Source organism: Anolis sagrei, chromosome 2 (assembly GCF_037176765.1).
Source record: "Anolis sagrei isolate rAnoSag1 chromosome 2, rAnoSag1.mat, whole genome shotgun sequence".
Lineage (NCBI taxonomy): Eukaryota > Metazoa > Chordata > Lepidosauria > Squamata > Dactyloidae > Anolis > Anolis sagrei.
In genome coordinates, this window is record NC_090022.1 from 152,217,210 (window position 1) to 152,236,805 (window position 19,596).

At 42.2% G+C, this 19,596-nt stretch overlaps 1 protein-coding gene and 1 non-coding gene across 2 annotated transcripts in view; one reads left to right on the forward strand and one right to left on the reverse strand.

The window, feature by feature from the left end:
* The window catches only part of FRMPD1 (FERM and PDZ domain containing 1), a 93,258-nt gene extending 79,783 nt beyond the window's left edge, over positions 1-13,475 (forward strand). Inside the window, exons 15-17 of the mRNA XM_060763759.2 lie at positions 1,785-1,932; positions 3,682-4,467; positions 9,656-13,475. Of these exons, the coding sequence (XP_060619742.2) occupies positions 1,785-1,932; positions 3,682-4,467; positions 9,656-11,955 (3,234 nt within the window). The 3' untranslated portion in view covers positions 11,956-13,475. The remainder of the gene's footprint in view (positions 1-1,784; positions 1,933-3,681; positions 4,468-9,655) is intronic.
* A 3,605-nt stretch (positions 13,476-17,080) lies between these two features.
* LOC132769556 (small Cajal body-specific RNA 8) lies at positions 17,081-17,211 on the reverse strand. The gene has a single exon (XR_009630881.2). It is a non-coding gene; the product is annotated as a small Cajal body-specific RNA 8 (non-coding RNA).
* Between the last annotated feature and the right edge of the window lie 2,385 nt (positions 17,212-19,596).

Genomic DNA, 19,596 nt, shown 5'->3' on the forward strand with positions numbered 1-19,596 from the left:
TAGCTGGGTGTGAGAAGAATATTATATAATTTTCTAAAATGCACAGTACTGTAACTGGAAAAAGAGTGTACATTGCTATCTTACACTCAGAGAGACCAGGATTCCAGAGAAACTGATGATATCAGATCTTAGAAACCAAACATTATTTCTAGCATTATTTTAAAATGGGAACTGTGCAGCCTTTCAGATGTTGTTGGACTGCAACTCATACCAGTTGTTGTATTCAGGCACTGAATGTTTGCCTTTTTGTGGTTGGAATCCTCCCTGAGTCCCTTCCTCCAATAGGGCGGAATATAAATAAAGTATTATTATTATTATTACTACTACTACTACTACTACTACTACTACTAGATGTCCCCTGCCACGCGTTGCTGTGGCCCAGTCTGTGGATATGTGTTTTGTGTGTGTGTGTATGTGCGTGTATATCTTTGTGTATATGTGGTTTTGCACATGCATTGTAATGTGTTTTTTATTTTATTTTTTTGGCTTTTTAAGTGTCTTACACTGTGTTTTTCAGTGCTTTTAGGAGTGATGGTCACTTGTTGGCCTCATAGGTGTATTATGTCCAAATTTGGTGTCAATTCACCCAGTGGTTTTTGAGTTATATTAATCCCACAAACGAACATTACATTTTTATTTATATAGATGATGATGATGATGATGATGATGATGATTATTATTATTATTATTATTATTAACTGTTGTCCATTTTAAACTTTACCCCACATCTACTTCTATTTTAAAACATTTTGGAATAATTAAAGTACATTAACTTACCTTCCTTTTATGTTCTTTACATTTCTGTCTGTGTCAAGTATATTTATGCCAGACTATAGAGATTGTATAAGATGATAGGACAATCAAGATAATTTCTTACTCTTCCTTTAAATTTACAATGGGGTGGACACACATCAAGAGTAAAAAGAGCATGTAATGCATATAATATACAGTAAGTCCTCGTATTATGCAAGGGATCCATTTTGGGATCCTTAGTTTAAAGTTATTTTCACATACAATCTGAGCCGAGATTTCCTATGTGGGTTAAAACCTTGTGCCGGCAGGACTGAAGACTGACAGGTCACAGGTTCAAATCTGGAGAGAGCTCGGATGAGCTCCCTCTAAGCTCCAGCTCCTCATGCGGGGACATGAGAGAAGCCTCCCACAGGATGATAAAACATCAATACATCCGGGCGTCCCCTGGGCAACATCCTTGCAGATGGCCAATTCTCTCACATCAGAAGCAACTTGCAGTTTCTCAAGTTGCTCCTGACACGACAAAAAAAAATCTGCACACTGAAACCACTTTCTTCAATACCATTTTGAAACTGTATTAAATGGTCAGTGTATGTTTTTGGGGCATTAGCCCCCAATTGTTATGGTGCTTCTGAATTTCATTTGCTGCCACATCCTGTTCACCCTTCTTGTGCTAAGTGGATGACATGAAGAGTCAAGGAACTCTAAGATTGCAGGTTACATCAGAAACTATATTGAGGAAGGAACCCATGGCAAATGGAGGGGAAGAAGAGCATGGCTATCTGAGCATCACCAGTGTTTGCAGGTTCTAACTGAGCTGTGCATGGAGAAGTGGGGATTGCAGTCAGTGGGGAGTATGATTTAGCTCTTTTCTGTCCTGCTTCAGTTCGAGAAGAAGCCCTCCTCAGAAGTAGCTGCTGGTAGCTGCAGTCCCTGAGTAGCACTGAGGACAGCTTTCTTTCCAGTACTTGCTCCTGCCTTTCTCATGTTTCACACTGATATCTGAATCTCTGTTTGCCCCTCCTTAAAAGGTGCTGACCCTGATGCTGGAATCCAACAGTGCCAAAGATCTGGCTTGTCTCATCAGTGGCTACTACAGGATGTTTGTCGATTCAACCCATTCCCTATTTATCTGGGGGGAGAAAAAGCCCCAAACACACCGCTTCTCAGCTGAGGAAGGTGAATACCAAGAGGAATCTTACTAGCTAAGTGGATAGTTGTGACTGTGGCAATGATGAAAAATATCCGCAAGGGAAAGCTTTCCAAGGCATCACAGAGCCCTCATGTGTAACACTTCCCTCCCCCTCCCAACCCCGCCATAAACATGAGTGGCAGCCATTCACATGAACTCTATCCACATAACATATATACCCGAGTATAAGCCGACCCAAATATAAGCTGAGGCATCTAATTTTACCACAAAAAACTGGGAAAACATATTGACTCGAGTATAAGCCGAGAGTGGGAAATGCAGCAACTTCTGGTAACTGTATTGTTGTAGGTTTTTCGGGTTGTATGGCCATGTTCTAGAAGCATTCTCTCCTGACGTTTTGCCTGCATCTGTGGCAAGCATCCTCAGAGGTTGTGAGCATCTGGTAAATTTCAAAATAAAAATAGATACCAATAAAATTACATTAATTGAGACATCGGTAGGTTAAATGTTTTTGAATATTTACATAAAACTGTAATTTAAGATAAGATGGTCCAACTCTGATGAAACCATTATTCTAACCTTCGATGTAAATGTGCTTATGTGTCCTTCCAATAATAATAAAGAGAATAAAATAATAAATTTAATAAAAATAATAGAGTAAAATAATGGAAATATAATACTAACAGTAATCATAGTGTAAAATGATAAATGTAATAACAATAAAGAGAGTAAAATGATAAATGTAATAATAATAGAGTAAAATAATAAATGTAATAATGATGATGGAGTAAAATAATAAAGGTAATAAAATAATTAAAGAGTACAATAATAAAAATGTAATAATAATAATAATAATAAATAGTAGGCCTGTTCAATGCATGGTTCTAAATGGTTTTAAAGTACTTACAAAACTAAAGTTCTGGCAGTGAAAATTTCAGAACTCTAATAAAACTCTCAAAATTTGATAAATGTAATAATAATAAAGAGAGTAAAATAATAAATGTAATAATAATGATAGAGTAAAATAATAATAATAAGTAGAGTAAAATAATAAATGTAATAAAATAATATAAGAGTACAATAATAAAAATGTAATAATAGTAATAATAAATAGTAGGCCTGTTCAATGCATGGTTCTAAAGTACTTACAAAACTAAAGTTCTGGTGGTGTAAATTTCAGAACTCTAACAAAACTCTCAAAATTTCATTATAAATGGCAGTTCCTAATTGGTTCTGTCATAAAAATCACCAATAATTAAATAATAATTAAATTTTGAAAGAGTTCTGAAATTTTCACCACCAGAACTTTAGTTTTGTAAGTACTTTAGAACCATTTAGAACCATGCATTGAACTCTAATAAATAGAGTAAAATAATAAATGTAATAATAATAATAATAGAGTAAAATAATAAATAACTTTCACTTGGCTTATAAGCCAAGGTGGGCTTTTCAGCCTAAAACAAAAGGCGGAAAAATTGGCTTATACTCAAGTATATACAGTACTAGCATTCACATATAGTTCATTTGCACCTCCAGGAGGCACCTGGCATATAAGGCAGGAGTGTCATCTTGAAAAAGAGAAGACAGGAGAGGAAGGGATGCCCTAGTTCCCTTTAATTTAGGCAGCAAAGTACCTTGAGTTGTGCCCATTCACTTTCTTGTAGGCATCCTGATCCCTAGGAACTGAAGCATGACATGTCTGCTACAGTCTTGGTAGCCCTAAGTGGGGGATTGCCATCAGAGGACCATACTCTTTGTGTCTGTTTGACTTACAGGATATGAATCTAGAACCGGCAGTGACTCGGAAGACTCTTCTGAACCGGACTCTTCCTTGGACCATTTTTCAAACACACACTCCCCCAGACTCAGGCGTCTTGGGCCTCAACCTAAGGAAGATGGAGATCCAGAGGACTTAGAGCAAGAAACAATGACTCTCGGAGGTGAAGGTGAGGGCTTTTGCAACGGATACGACAACACAAATGACAGCTTGTCAGAAGCCTCTGACTCAGCCAACTCAGAAAGCCGAGGGCTTAAGACGAGCTGCTCAAGTGACTCTATGGATGCCTTGGAGGAGGATGATTTTGAAACATGCTCATCAAGCAGGCCAGAGTTTTACCACTTTTACGTCCCCACTCTTCAGGAGCTGACGAGCAATAGCAAGGCTTTCTTGGGGGCAAACTCAGAAGAGGCACAGGATTCTTTCTTTTCCTTCCTCCTGCCACCCAGCATCCCCACTTCTGAACCTGTACAGCCAGAAGCAGAATCCAGAAGAGAAAATGAAACAAATGGTTCAGCACTGGCATCGAAGCTAGCGGAGAACAACATCATGGAGTATTACAGTCTCTGTGCCAACATCTCCCCAGCCAGCAGTGGGGAGAAGAACCCCCAAAGCAACAGCTCAGAGGCCAGCTCCTTAAATGAGCAGGAGGAAGATGAAGGCATCCACGAAGGGGAGAGGCAGAGATTCCTCTTGGCTCCTCCCCCTGGGTTTGGAGACACCAGTTCAGATGAAGAGTTTTATGATGCCGCAGAACGGATGACGCCAACAGAGAGAAAAGCAGGTGAGTCAGAAGGAAGTCCTCAGCAGTCGGGTTGAAAGGATACCTCCTGAGGCGGGTCTAAAACCAAGGGAGCATTTTGAGCATATGTACCACTGTGGATAAGGCTTAGTAGAACCATAGCTAATACCATTCATAGGTTTGATGAATGACTGATGACGCACTGGTTTAGGGTCAGGACAGCTTCCTTGGGATTAGGTGGAAATTAGTAGTAGAGTTGGGTGTCATCCGCATACATGTGACACTATAATCCAAAACTTCAGATGGCTACTCCCAGCTGTTTTATGTTTATGATATTTATTTATTGATTTATTTATTTGACCAGTCATATGACCATTTCAAAATACAACACAAATAAAAGACAAGACAAAAAGGAGAGGACAGCAGCTGATCTTCTATGTCAGTGGTTCTCAACCTGGGGTCCCCAGATGTTTTTGGCCTACAACTCCCAGAAATCCCAGCCAGTTTACCAGCTGTTAGGATTTCTGGGAGTTGAAGGCCAAAAACATCTGGGGACCCCATGTTAAGAACCACTGTTTTATGTATTTACAGTCAGAGTCTTATTTTCCTAGTTCTTCTTTCAGGAAATGTTCTCTTTTCTTGATAGCTTTCAGAATAAAAAAGTTTACTCTGATTATGGCGGATCTTTCTTGTCCTTGCAAAAGGAATGTCAGAAGATCATTTCTGTTGGGGGACCTGCAGTTGGATAATATTGGATGTAAATATCTGTATCGCAGTTCAGTATATGCTGGACTACCAACTAAGAAATGTTCAATATCTTCCACTGTTTGTTCTCCCCAAATGCAGAATCTCTCACTTCTTGGGATGTTACAGTAACGTCCAGTTTGCATCATAATACTGAGTTATTCAAACCTAGCCCTAATATATATTCGTCTTAAGGGTAGCGGAAGTGGAATAGTCAGATAGTGTTCTAAATGAATATTCCTTTTGTGGGAAGCTAAAAGATTTATGTATATGTTAAACAGCATGGGGAGACAAAACAAAACCCCACAGGTCAATGGCTGGGGGTTCAAACAGAAGTCCCGCAGCACCATATTCTAGGAATGACCTCCAAGAAGGGTAACACAATGTCTCCCAGTCCCATCCCAGCGAGATGACTCAGAAAGATACCATGGTTAATGGTATCAAAAGCCGCTGAGAGATCAAGGAGAACTAACAGAGACCCACTCCCCCTGTTTAGCTCTCTTCACAAGTCATCCACCAAGGTGACCAAAGCTGTGTGTTCCATAACCAGAACTGAAATCAGATTAAAATGGATCTTAAAAATCTGTTTCATCCAGAAATCCCTGGAGTTGGGAGACCACCACACGCTCCAGAACCTTGTTCAGAAATGGAAGATTGGATCCTGATTGATAACACTGGCATAAAATCTTCCTCTGATATGTAGAGCCAGTCTCCTTTACTCTCAATATCATTCTGCAATGTTAGCTCCCTCTTGTGGCTCTTTTTCTACTTGCTCTATATTCTGTTCTAATCTTTGATGAACAGAATCAGGCACTTTTGCCCCCTGGCCCACCTCTTTGGCTTGCCTTAAGCCCAGCTGTTTAAGGGCAAACCAAGTGTCTGCTATTTCTTCTGTCTGATTCTCATCCTGGGGCAACCTTGACAAACTCAGCAAAAAAAAATTCCCTTGAAAGTATTTTAGTTTAAAATTGAATTAGTAAAATAATTTAGTCCAACAAACCGGTTTTGGACTGAATTTTTCTAGGACTTCCAAATTGTAATGGTCAGTACAAACTTTGAATTTAGGAAATTTCTCTATGCCTCTGAAGTGAATTCTTTAGCTGCAGCCTCTTTCTCCCAAATAGGCCAAGTATGCTCAGTAGCTGTACATTTGCTTTGACATGTAAAGTTCATGCTCGCAATCGCCCCCTTTCATCTTTTGCAGCAATGTTGCTCCAATTGCACAAATGCCTGATTGGGATCGGGGTGTTTCAGAATGAGCTTTGAACTAAAAAGCATTTTAAATACTCTAAAACCCTGTGCTTTTCCTATTTATCATTTTATCTTGAGCAAGTGACTCAAGGCAATGCTACTTTATGAAAATTTGGAATGAATTACCTGTAAAAATTTACAAATACCAAAACACTTTACAGTTGTTTGTGGGTTTATTGAGATCCCCAGCCCATCATGGCTTGTACTTTGGCTGGATTCATTTTAATACCATCAGTGGAAATACAGCCTACATTTGATTGTCTTGGCATACTCTTTTGTCTTTGGAAGTTTGGTAGTCTTCTCTGGGCAAATTTCACTTTCTCCAGCCAGTGGAACCACCTCATCTGAGTATCTGGGTTGTTTCTTAATAAGTTTACACCAAACTGCCTGATCTCAGCCCATCTCGGTAGTATCTTTGTTGCTTCTGTGTACTTGGAGATCTGGACTGCCTGCTATCTAAACATCTCTGCATACTGGATCACTGATTTAACACCCTGTCTGAGGGTCATTAATCTGGTGCATACTTTTTCTTTGTGGTACAGATCCTCAAAACAAGCACAAACACTGGTCATAAAAATCCCAGCCATTCAGCTCAATGCAGTCAGATTTCACCTTCAGGGTGTCATCAGGGAAAATCTCTGCCCACTCATCCAGCTATGTGGGAGAGAAAAAAATGGGAGTTTCTCTGGATTCCCATTGCACATAATCCTTAGCTGCCTGTCCCTCTGCATTTGGAGAGGTACTGCCTGCTACTGGCTCTTCCTAATGAGATCTGGCTCCATGATTCACCTGGTCACCATCAAAGGATTTATTTGTTTGTTTCTGACATCTTGGAACATGGAGTTCTGCCTCCATTCCTTCTGCCTCTCTGCCAAAGAAAGTTTCTACAAGATGGGCATCCTATTCAGTCAGGCACCCCACTTTTTGTCTCCCCTTGACATCAAAAAGCATGGACTTGCGGTGGCACAATGAGTTAACCCTATATGCCAGCTGAACTGCTGACCTGAAGGCCTGAGGATCAGTTATTCAAATCTGTGAGATGGGGTGAGCTCTGTGTCAGCCTCAGCTTCCCATGTGGGGACATGAGAGAAGCCTCCCACAAGGTGGTAATACATCTGGGCGTACCCTGGGCAACGTCTCTGTAGATGGCTGATTCTTTCACACTAGAAGCGACTTGCAGTATATCCTCAATTTGCTTCTGACATGATAAAAAAATCAAAACGTGGCTTCTCGTATGACCTCGCTTGCCCTCTGTCCACTGGAGTAGACTCCCAGCAACCACTAGTTGAGCCCAAACAGAATGGGTTCTTGCAGGGTGGGCATTCCTTCCAAAGCGCCTTTCTCTGTTTCTTCTCCAAAGCTTGGCCTTGATCCCTCACATCCAGTTTGGAAATGAAAAGAGGTCCTTCCCTTTCCAACTGTATCTCACGGTGGCAAAAGGTTATTAAAAAGGCATCCTGACAGCCTTTCAGATACAGGCTTCCTTAGTTCAAAAACTAAACTCACTTTGAGGTAGTAAAGCTATTTAAGAAAATTTAAGCATTCTATATCGTTGTTGTCAGGCCTGGCAAGCTTCACAAGTATCATATTTTCACAGGTATGTTATACTTATTGCTGTCTTTTCCTTTTAATTAAAACATGCTTAGTTCCTCCACCCACTCGCCCTCCTGCTGTCTTTCACACAAGAAAGGCTTGACTTATCAGGTTCCCATAAGAGTTTCATAGTATAAGATAGGTAGGCATTGCTAACAGATGAGGCCTTGCCATACCAGCCTGTAGCCAAGCCAGCTGTTTTCTACTAAGCGTAACCAAGCTTAACCCATTTCCCTTTTATATATGTACAATATAGTGTGACATACATGTGATGTGGTTATAAACATCAAAGGCATCAAAGCACCAAAGAAGCATAAGATCTTGATTAAGTGAACCCTTAAGGCTGTTCCTGCAGCTCTTCACTCTGCATACTCCCCAGGCCATCCTTGCTGCTCCGTGAATAGTAATTAATATGTAACAGGGCTAACTGTATATTTTTCATAAGCAAAAATATCCCAGCCATTTCCCCCATTATATTTATATTTTGTTATTTGTTACATTGATTACTTTCCCATTCTCTAGCTAAGCAAAGAACTGGAGATGCTAATACAACAACTTTGGCACATAATATCCAATTCTTCCAGCCTGTTCATAACCATTTGCTCTTCTTTTCACATGTCCTCATGTCTCCCACAGCTCGTCATGGAGTGGAGGCAAGCACCTAATCCTGGGGGGAGATACTTGCCCTTTCCGATATTGAGGAATGACTATATTCATCATCCTTCACCAGAGCCCCCGGTGGCACAATGGGTTAAACCCTTGTGCAGCAGGACTGCTGACTGAGAGGTCAGCAATTTGAATCTGAGGAGAGCAAATTAAGCTCCCTCTGTCAGCTCCAGCTCCCCATGCGGGGACATGAGAGAAGCCTCCCACAAGAGTGGTAAAACATCAAACATCTGGGTGTCCCCTGGGCAACATGCTTGCAGATGGGCAATTCTCTCACACCAGAAGCAACTTGCAGTTTTTCAGATAGCTCCTGACACCAAAAAAAAAATCGTATTTCACTAGCTAGACTAAAATGAAATAATGATGTGCTCTACTGTCCGAATGTATCTCTCCTTATGAACTAGCTAGGAACTTAAGATCTTCTGGGGAGGCCCTGCTCTCAATCCCACCTTTGTTGCAGGTACACCTGGTGGGGACAAGAGACAGGGCCTTCTCAGTGGTGGCCCCTCAGCTATGGAACTCCCTCCCTAGGGATTTTAATTGCCCCCTCCCTCCTGACATTCCGAAAAAAGTAAAAACCTGGCTCTTCGAACAAGCCTTTGGAAATGCAGTGCAATTAGATAAACATAGAACTAGGAAAGAGTGAACATGGAAAGGCTTAGACAGTGCCCCTGGAAAATGAGTTAATCAGAAAGTCACTGGTGATTTTTACATGGTTTTTATAATGTGTACTAAATGTTTTGATTCTGTTTTATAACTGTTGTAACATCTAATTGCCGCCTTGAGTCGACTTAAGACTGAGAAAGGCAGCATAGAAATATCCTAAATAATAATAATAATAATAATAATAATAATAATAATAATAATAGGTTTTTCGAGAGGGAGGGAGGAACTGAGCTGTGGTTCTAAGTAACAGACATTTATCCACAGAAGGTAAACATCATTTTCTCACATTCTTCCTCTTCTTTATTTGTAGTTTTTGGCGCTCTATCCCCAAAAACTGTGCAAGATTTGAACTCCTCAAAGACCCTGTCCTGTGACAGTTCAGATGAAAACTTTCTGCCAAGACAAAGCAGAAGGGCAAGATATAGACCTGAAAAGGAGCCCCAGGATGTCAACAATCTGAGGAAGAGGAGGTCTTTTCTGCAGACTAATTTCACTTCACAGGTTACTTTCCCTTTTGCTCCACCTCACTCCCTGGAGAACATTGATCATACTTGCTGTGATGGAGAACCTGTCCTTCCAGGTGCACTGTCTTCCCCTGCTGCAATCTCCTCCAAGGGACCTAAAAGTGATTCTGATCTTTTGGAAACCCAACCAACTGGTGATACGATAGCTTCATCTGACTCTGTAGATGTGAAGCCAGGTTCATTGGAAAGGGAGTCATCCACGGACTCAAGTGTGTATCCTTTATATGTCATTCATCCCATGAAAAGCAGAGAATGTTCAGATGTCTCCTTCAGCTCTGCTTCCACAGAAACGGAGGACAATTCTTTTACCTCCGCAACTTCTGCTGGCCACCAGAGTAATTGTCTGAATGTGTCCAAAAGCCCTGTTCACTTTGAAGTTCTTAATACCACATGCGAAGAAAAATCAGATCTTAGAGACACAGTTGGTGGGCTTGAGGAGCATTGTTCTGCAGATACAGAGCATCGTGTACTAAATGGAAGCTTAGGAACAGCAAAAGCCTCGCCTGAAACAGGAGTCAGTTATGTATTGATTGAGGAAATAATACAGACAACTACCAAATCTTCCCAGTTCCTTAACAACCAACCAGACAGACAGTTGCCTTGTGTATCTGCTTCAGACCAGGATCTTCTTCCTGCTGAGAAAGTGGAAAAACAGGAAGAACCTGAGCAAGATCCTCACCAAATGAAACCCATCGTGTGTGAGCCAAGGCAACCACTGGGCAACTCAGTGCTCCGTAACGATACCAGCAGAGTGCCAAGAGAAAACTCCTCACCTGAAGGCAACAAACAGTTCGATTTCTCAAATACAACTGAGCCATTTTCTAACATTGGTGGTGGTTTGGGTTCAGTAACACGTCTCTCCTGGCCCTCTTTTAGGTCAGTGGTTGATCATGCAGAAATAGGCCAGGCTAATGCTGACCCAAGTACCTCATTGGCAAATCAGGATCCACCTAATTTGTCAACCATGTCTATTCCTCGGAACAGATATCTTTGTACAGAAATGACTGGTGACCAGGCACTTGAGAAGAAAAATTGCACAAGTGATACTCTTAAAATGGATTATAATTATAAATTGCCTAGTCTGGTAACTGTTGCCAAAGAAGATACTATGGAGCAGAGAAAAGCTGGCAGTTCAAATGGACTCAGTTACTTTTCATTTAATGTTCCATGTAAGTCTGGAGGGACCAATGAGGAAAGCAGTATTTCAGATCAGTCATTTCTTTGTTCTGAGAACATCACAAAAAATGCTACGGCATCTAACAATTTCAGTTCTCCAATTGTAATGAACGAGAAGGAATCAATTTCATCAAAACCTAAGAGGGACATGTGTAGTTGCCAGTTGACTTACACAAGTTGTTTCCACGGTCAAGACAATGAGGCAGAACTAGACTGCACCAAACCCACTACTTGCAGTGGGTCTGAGCGGCCATTAACAACCCCACCATCGACAAGAAGCCCTCTGCCTCTAGGCTTTCATTCTACAAGACTTACTCAAAAACATAACTATGTTAATGGTAACTCCAGAGAATGCAGAAATAACACGTGGGTTGCAGACTCGCATATCAAAGCACTGAGATACATAAAGGAGAAAATGTGTGCCACACCATTTGATTTTAGACATTTGCTAGACAATGTGGTGGAACTACAGGGAATTTTAGGACAGTTTTGGGGAAACCGAGTAAAACATCCTCGAGATAAGTGCTCCTCTCACTTTTCAGAACACAAGACCATCTTGTACATGGAATCACAAAGGTTGATGTCAAGCTGCCAGAAAGTTATCAGAACACATGGGTGTTTCTCAGAAACATACAGAGCGCTTCAGGAGACCTTCCAGACCCTTCTCCAACTCACAGAAGTGTGCTTTCAGTTTACAAACTGTGGCCTGTGCAGTAGGAGGCACAAAGACCTGATAATCAATCTGAAGGATGTTGTATATAGCTATCATCAGTTTGTCCAGGCAGCTAAGCAAGCCTGTGATAGAGACTCTCCCAATGTGTGCAGGAGACTCCTGGTGTGCCAGTACACTGCTTTGAGTGCGGCCCTCTTCTGCCTTGTCCAACAGTTCAGAGCTTTGTCCTCTGTATGAGATGGAAATACTGTCCAGGTGCTTCTCCAGCATGCTACTATCTTGCCCTTTGGTGGGAAAGATCAAGCCAAGTTGTCTGCTGTTTGTTCAACCCATGCTCCATGTAAACATAGTGGGTGTCTAAGACATATGCAGAACCATATGACTCAGTGGGTTGTACCCCTTCTCTAGTGGATATTTACATTGCTCAAATGAGGCGACATCAACAGGATGGGCCAGAGAAACATGCCTTATGATACCATTGTACAAGTAACATAGTGTTGTCAATTTCCTAGAGCAGTGGTTCTCAACTTGTGGGTCACAAGATAGTTTGACCTTCAACTCCCAGAAATTCTAACAGCTGGGATTTCTGGAAGTTGTAGGCCAAAACACCTGGAGACCCACAGGTTGAGAACCACTGCCCTAGAGTTCCAAGTTGGATTTTTTTTTCATAGTTCTGGTGGCCTTCCATCCAAATATTAATCAGGCCCAACTGTTTAGCTTTTGAAATTTGACAAGATGAATTGAAATCAGGGCAGTAAGCTCACATTGCATCCTCCTTTGGTGCATGCTCAACATGCTTTGCTCCTGTGCTATTGTTAAGGAGCACAAGAGATTCATCTCTTTTGCATGACTCAGGGTCCCTTTCAGTGTGAACAGCTGCAATTGATACATGCATGCAATAGCAAATGCCAATTTGTCACTAATCATTAATGCTTTCTCAATCTGAGCGAATGCCGTCTCAAAATAGCTTTGGTGTGTGACTGCTCATGGGAATAATTAATTATGTTTAAAGAAAGCCCTTTGCACTGAAACCTGGCTCCTAATGTATAAGCCAGTGTTTCTCAAACTCTGTTCCTCCGGGCGTATTGGACTTTAGCTCCCAGAAATCCCATTTAGGAATTTTGGGGGCTGAAGTCCAAGTCATCTGGAGGAGCAGAGTTTGAGAAACACTGGTATAAGCAATGTACAGTAAATGGAAGATGTCCAGAGACAGCCTGGCAGATCATGGTGGCTCTAATACAGGGGACTAGGTGTGCCTTTTAGGTCAATTGCTCTCCAAACCAACTGTTCTCCATATCATTGTCTTCTCAGTCCTGAGACTTACAGATGCCATGTAGGAGAAGTGCTTGCAGTGCAGATCCCAAGATGATTTTGAATTTCAGCCCATCTTTAAGTGCCACAACAGGCAGCACAGAAAGTTTAAATCTGGGCATGATTTCTCATTAGACTTAGGTCCTTTCTTTTGAAATGTGTTTGGTTTGCAAGAACTGTTCCCAAAGCAACAAGCAAACAGTGTGTTCAATGGCCTGCCTTTTCTGTTCTCGTTCCACAAGCTGTGGAGGTGCTGAAAAGCCAGACCCACAGGATATCGGATCGGTTTATCCAGTGGTGGGTCTAAAGTGAATGTAATCTTAACAGCTTTTCTCTCTCCTTCCTGCCTCAGGTATGGAGTAAGTTGTTGTCTGTCAAAGTCTGTGCCACAATAAACCAGTTAGTTTTGCCATACTGAGTCCCCTTCAGGGTGAGAAGGGCGGCATATAAATGTTGTAAATAAATAAATAAATAAATCTGTTCTTGTCTTAAATTTTAATTGGGAAGAAAGCTGATTTTAAACAGATTTTGCCTCCTACTTAAATCTAAATTAACAAATAGATGAAATTTGAATAATCAGTGTAACAGATAAGGATCCAATATTACCAAAATATACAACTTTATTATCCAATATTATCCAAAATATACAACTTTAACACATCAGAAACAGTCAGTGTGTCTTATCAAGATAAAAACCATGTTGAATGTAGTGGGGCACAATTGTTGGTGAAAGTGTATATTACAGTGTTTCTCAGCCGGGGGTCGGGACACCTGGGCGTGGTCACGAGAGGGTGTCAGAGAGGTCGCCAAAGACCATTAGAAAGCACAGTATTTTCTGTTGGTCATGGGGGTTCTGTGTGGGAAGTCACAGAATCATAGAGTTGGAAGAGACTTCGTGGTCCATCCAGTCCAACCCCCTGCCAAGAAGCAGGAAAATCACATTCAAAGCACCCGACAGATGGCCATCCAGCCTCTGTTTAAAGAAGAAAGAGCCTCCACCACATTCCGGGCAGAGAGTTCCACGGCTGAACGGAACCGGCTGTTAAGAATTGTGGGAGTTGGAGTCCAAAACACCTGGAGGGCCAAAGTTTGCCCATGTCTGGTACAGTGTATACTTCAAATGGTATACTCAAATCTCTAGTTATACCCTGTTGAGTGCAGCAAGAAAAATTACTTTCATCTACTAACCCATGCAACACACCTTCATGTGAACCCTTTCTTTCTTTACACATACATCTACCTTAAGCTTGGTGTTGATCCTTGCAAAAACTCACCCAGGTTTTTATATACCTTAAAACACATCAACATCAGCTTCCATCCCAATTTATTTGAAATGGCTTGCTTGATGAAATGATCGGTTTTGAAAGCTTTGACCTTTGGTGCTGTTTCAGATCCTGACAATCCTGCAGTATTGACTAGCCTTGCTTATTTTCAAATAATTGGGATTAAACGCTCCATCCAAGGACAACTATTGACCAGCTGGGTCAGAGCAACACTTGTCAATACACAGATAATTTAATGTCCTATTTAGATGGCTTCCACAGTGCTTCCTCCCTGAAACAACTAAAACAGCAAACACTCAGAATCAAGGCTGGAGTGATTTGGATTTACTGATACAAAAGTTGTGAATTGTTCTTCATGTTTCAAGGGAGGTGGTAGGATTCTCCCACTTTCGCCCCTTTTCTGGATAGCAATTATTTCCCTCCAGTCACCCATTAAGTAGTTCTTATTCTTCTGTGTTTGAACTGGATTCATATCTGTTTTGTATGAGACTCTGGAAACTTCTGAAAACTGGAAAAATCCTTGTTGGATAAGGTAAGTGAACCTAGCAAGAACTTTGCATCGAAGGAGATTGTGTAGACATGCTCCCTGCAAAAAGTTAAAGCTTTCCTCTCCCTCCATAGCCATTTGGGAAAAGGGATTCATAACCTTTGGGAAAACCACTGGTCACAGGACCTTTTGAAAAACAGAAATCTCCATAACCTTTTGGAGATTTTATGATCTTTAGAAAGGGATGTTGGTGAAAGTATGATAGCTGGGACCCAGTGCTAGTAGTGCTATGCTGGTTGTGTAACGTGGCTCAGAATTAGAGAAGGGAACACGTGCACCAGACGCAGCACCACGTGCGCGAGAGACTGCACACAGAGATGCAGCTACGACAGTCAACAAAGTAGTTCGGTAGAAAGTGACGGGGGGGACGGGGACGGGACAGCCAAGCATACTGATGTAGGCTATCCGGAGATATTCAAAAACGTTGCATTGGAAGGAAGCATAAAAAGGAGTGGTGAGAAATGAATCAAATCCAGCCACTCTTACATTACTTCACTGTTATCCTGTCCCACCTGCATTACATTACTTCACTGGTATCCTGTCGCAGCTGCGTCTCTCACTCGGTGCACTGTATCACTCACATGTTCCCTTCTCTAATTCAGAGCCGTGTTGCGCAACGAGCGTAGCACTACCAGCACTGGGTCCCAGCTATCGTACTTTTACCGGGATTACCTTGTTAGAAGTCACAACCTTTTGAAAAATGATGCCATAACCTCTTGGTAAAAAGCATGACCTCTTAAGAGTCATAACCCTTTGGGGAAATGGCATTCATTCATTCATACACACACACACACACACTCATACAGCAGAGTTTCAGAAGTGTTCTTTTAGTTGCCCAACTCATTACTCCTGTATTCTACAAATTCATATAAAAACAGCAGAATTACACCGAAACTGGAGATGGGTTACTCTTTCAGAAACTTTCCTGTCTTCAGATGCTTTAGAGGAGGAATGGGCAAACTTTCTAACTTGGACGCCACATGGTGGGCCAGAGTGGAATGGGGGGGGGGCGGGAAGGAGGGGGTTCTCCCCAAGTCCCCTCCCTGTCCTTTCCTCCCCTTCCTCTTCTCTTTCAGAAGGAAAGATGGGAAACCTTTGGATCCAAAAAGGGTTGGTCTTGGTCAGGATGAGATGGTGGATGGGAGAGAGAAAGTGTATCCATTAGACCCTGTATTGCCTACTCCTGATATAGAATCCTAGAGCTGGAAGAGAACCCCAAGGGCTAACCAGTCCAACCCCCTCCCATGCAAGAAGGCACAATCAAAGCACTCCCAATAGACATCTTCAGCAGAAAAGCCTCCAGAGGAGACTCCGCCACACTCCAAGGATGACTATGCCACTTTCCAACAGCTCTTACTCTCAGGAAGGTTCTTCCTAATCTTTTCAGTCAACTCTCTTTCCCTGCCATTTGAAACCATCACTCCCTTGTGCCCTGATCGCTAGAGCAGCAAAAAGTCAGTTTTCCCCCTCCCTTCTCAATGGACACTCTTTTAAATCTTAAAACATGGCTCTCATGTTCCCTTTCTGCCTTCTCTTCTCCCAGCTAAACACCCCTCAGGAGACTAGGACGCGGAACAATGGCTTCAAACTACAAGAAAGAAGATTCCACCTGAACATGAGGAAGAACTTCCTGACTGTGAGAGCTGTTCAGCAGTGGAGCTCTCTGCCCCAGAGTGTGGTGGAGGCTCCTTCTTTGGAGGCTTTTAAACAGAGGCTGGATGGCCATCTGTCGGGGGTACTTTGAATGCAATTTTCCTGCTTCTTGGCAGAATGGGGTTGGACTAGATGGCCCATGACGTGACTTCCAGCTCTATGATTCTATGATTCTAGAAGAAAAGGAGGAAGGAAAAAGAGAAGGAAGAAAGGGAGGAAGGATGGAAGGAAGGAAGGATGGAAGGGAATGGACAGAGGGAGGGCGGGAGGGTGTGAGGAAAGAGAGAAGGAAGGAAAGACAATAGGGAAGGAAGGATAAAGAGAGAGAGGGAAAGAGGGAGGAAAGAGGGGCAAAGAAAGAAAGAGAGAAGGAAGGAAGGAAGAATAGGATAGTGAGAGAGAGGAAGGCCTGAGAAGAATCCAGGGGGCTACATCCAGCCCCCAGGCCTGGGTTTGCCAATACCTGCTCTAGAGCAAGATTAGAAAGCATAACAATCCTAGAAGAAAAAGTGATCACTAGAGAGATAGCAATGAAGACCTGTATTTTTATTGTTGTCCAGCTGTTAAAAATTGTGTGCCCCGTATCTGTCCGTTACGATTTCTCTCCATTCGTCCCGGTCATCAGAAGGCAGCCTTGATATGGGGAGAGCTTATAACAAGTAGAGTATGGCTTTTCTCTAATTGTGTGTCAGCCTCCCAAATAGATGGACAAAGAGGTCCTTGTCATTTTAAAGGTATTAATGGTCATATCTCAAGATATACAAGGCTCCAACACTCCAGAATTAGGAATGCTGGGAGCTGCATCCCAACATTTAGAAAGCTACACAATTTATACTGCAGGGGGTTGGACTGGATAGCGCACAACGTCTCTTTCAACTCAATGATTCTATGATCCGTGAATAGATCTGTGATCTGCTGCTATTCAAGCCTAGCTGGCATTAAGAGCCAGGGATGACTTTCTTTTTTTACTTTTTGGTTTACTTTTTAGCACCGGGACTGTGGCTCAGCTGGCCGGGAGTCAGCTGCATTAAGATCACTACTGACCGAAAGGTCATGAGTTCAAAGCCAGCCCAGGTCGGAGTGAGTGTCCAACCAATTTGTGTAGCTTGCTGTCGACCTTTGCAGCCCGAAAGACAGTTGATTCGGTCAAGCAGGAAATGTAGGTACCACTTTGTGGGGAGGCTAATTTAACTGATTTACGAGGCCATAAAAATCTCCAGGAAGTATGCAAAGAATGAGGAAGTGACAGCTCCCCTGGTGGCCAGAAGCCAGAATGTTAAATAGCCTCTGTGTAACTGTCTATATATGTTGTGTGTCTATGGCATTGAATGTTTGCCATGTATATGTACATTGTAATCCGCCATGAGTCCCCTGCGGTGTGAGAAGTGCAGAATATAAATACTGTAAATAAATAAATAAATAGATAACTTTTGAGTAAAGTTGCAGTTTTCTTCTGCTACTTCTGAAAGTACTATACGTTCTTTCCCTGTCTTTCCTGCAATGAGGGAAAGAGGACTCTATGGGTGCATCTAGACTTAATGCAGTTTGACCCCACTTTAAATGCCATGTCTCAGTGCTATGGATTCATGGGGATATGTAGTTTGGTGAAGCCCCAGTACTCTTTTGCAGAGAAGGCAAAAGACCTAGCAATATTACAACTCTCATAATTCCATAGCATTTAGCCATGGCAGTTAACAGTGTAGATTCCCCCTGGTTTCACTGCTCTGAGCACTGAAGCCCTTTTGACCTTCTTGCTAAGCCTGAAAAGGGGAAGCAACTGGGATGACTTCTTCCCAATCCAACTGGTCTGCCTTCCAGCTGAGAAGCAAAATCTGACTGCAATGGTGACTGCAGGCAACAGGCGGTGCTCAAATTCTCTGCAAGTGAGCGCTCTCTAGTGCGGGCAAGGGAAAGGAAGGCTTGTGGCTTTGCTCTTTTCTTAGGGATGACATAGATAGGAACATGGTTGCCTTTAGGAGAGAAATTAAGGGAACCAAAGCACCTCAGGCATCTTTCTGCTAATTCTTATTTCGGCTACAATTATTTTGCATGTTGTCACCAGCTATACAGGCAATCTGCAAGTTACAAACAAGTTCGGTTCTGTAGGTTTGTTGGTGAGTTTGTTTATTTATTTATTTACTATTTTTGTATACAACCCTTCTCAGCCCTTAGCTGGCTCAGGGCGGTTTACAATGGCAACGATTCGATGCCCCAAAACACCATAAAACATTTTAAAACATTAAAACATAATATAAAACTATAATAAGAATACTAAAAGCATACATCATTTGCGTCTCCTAATAAAAACATTGTCCCATCTCGTCGTCCAGTCATTCCAATTCCTATGTCTTTTAATTTGCATTTTCAAGCGCTTGCTCAAACAACCAAGTCTTTACTCTCTTCCAAAATGTTAAGAGGGAGGAGGCTGATCTAACGTCCCCAGGAAGGGCTTTCCATAGCCGAGAGGCCACCACTGAGAAGGCCCTGTGTCTTGTCCCCACCAAATGTGTTTGTGACGCAGGCGGGATCGAGAGCAGGGCCTCCCCTGATGATGTTAAAGTTGAATTTGTATGCAAATCAGAACAGGTACATTTTTAAGTGTAACTCCATCTCTCCCTCTCTCTCTCTCTATATATATATATACACACCCACACACACACACACACACTAGCTGTACCCACCATGCATTGCTGTGACCAACCTTCCCTCCCTCTCCCTCTCCTCCTTTCTTTCGCTCCTTCCTTCCCTCCCTTTTAGTCTTTCCTTCTCTCCTTCCTTCCTTCCTTCCCCCTTTTTCTTTCCCTTCCACTTTCTCTCATTTCCTCCTTCTCTACCTATTCTTGGACTGCAACTCCCAGCAGTCCTCCTGATCGATTTATCTAGCTACCTATATAGCTCTATCTAATCTATCTATCTTATCTTGCTGGGAGTTGCAGTCCAGGAATAGGAAATTGGAAATATGCAGGGATTGGGATGCTCTCGAAATCCAAGGAGAAGAAAACATGCAGCTTGGAAAAAAGGCATTTGGATCATCCTCCTCTCCTAAAGGGCCTGGTCTAGGGGATGCTGGGAGCTGTAGTACGG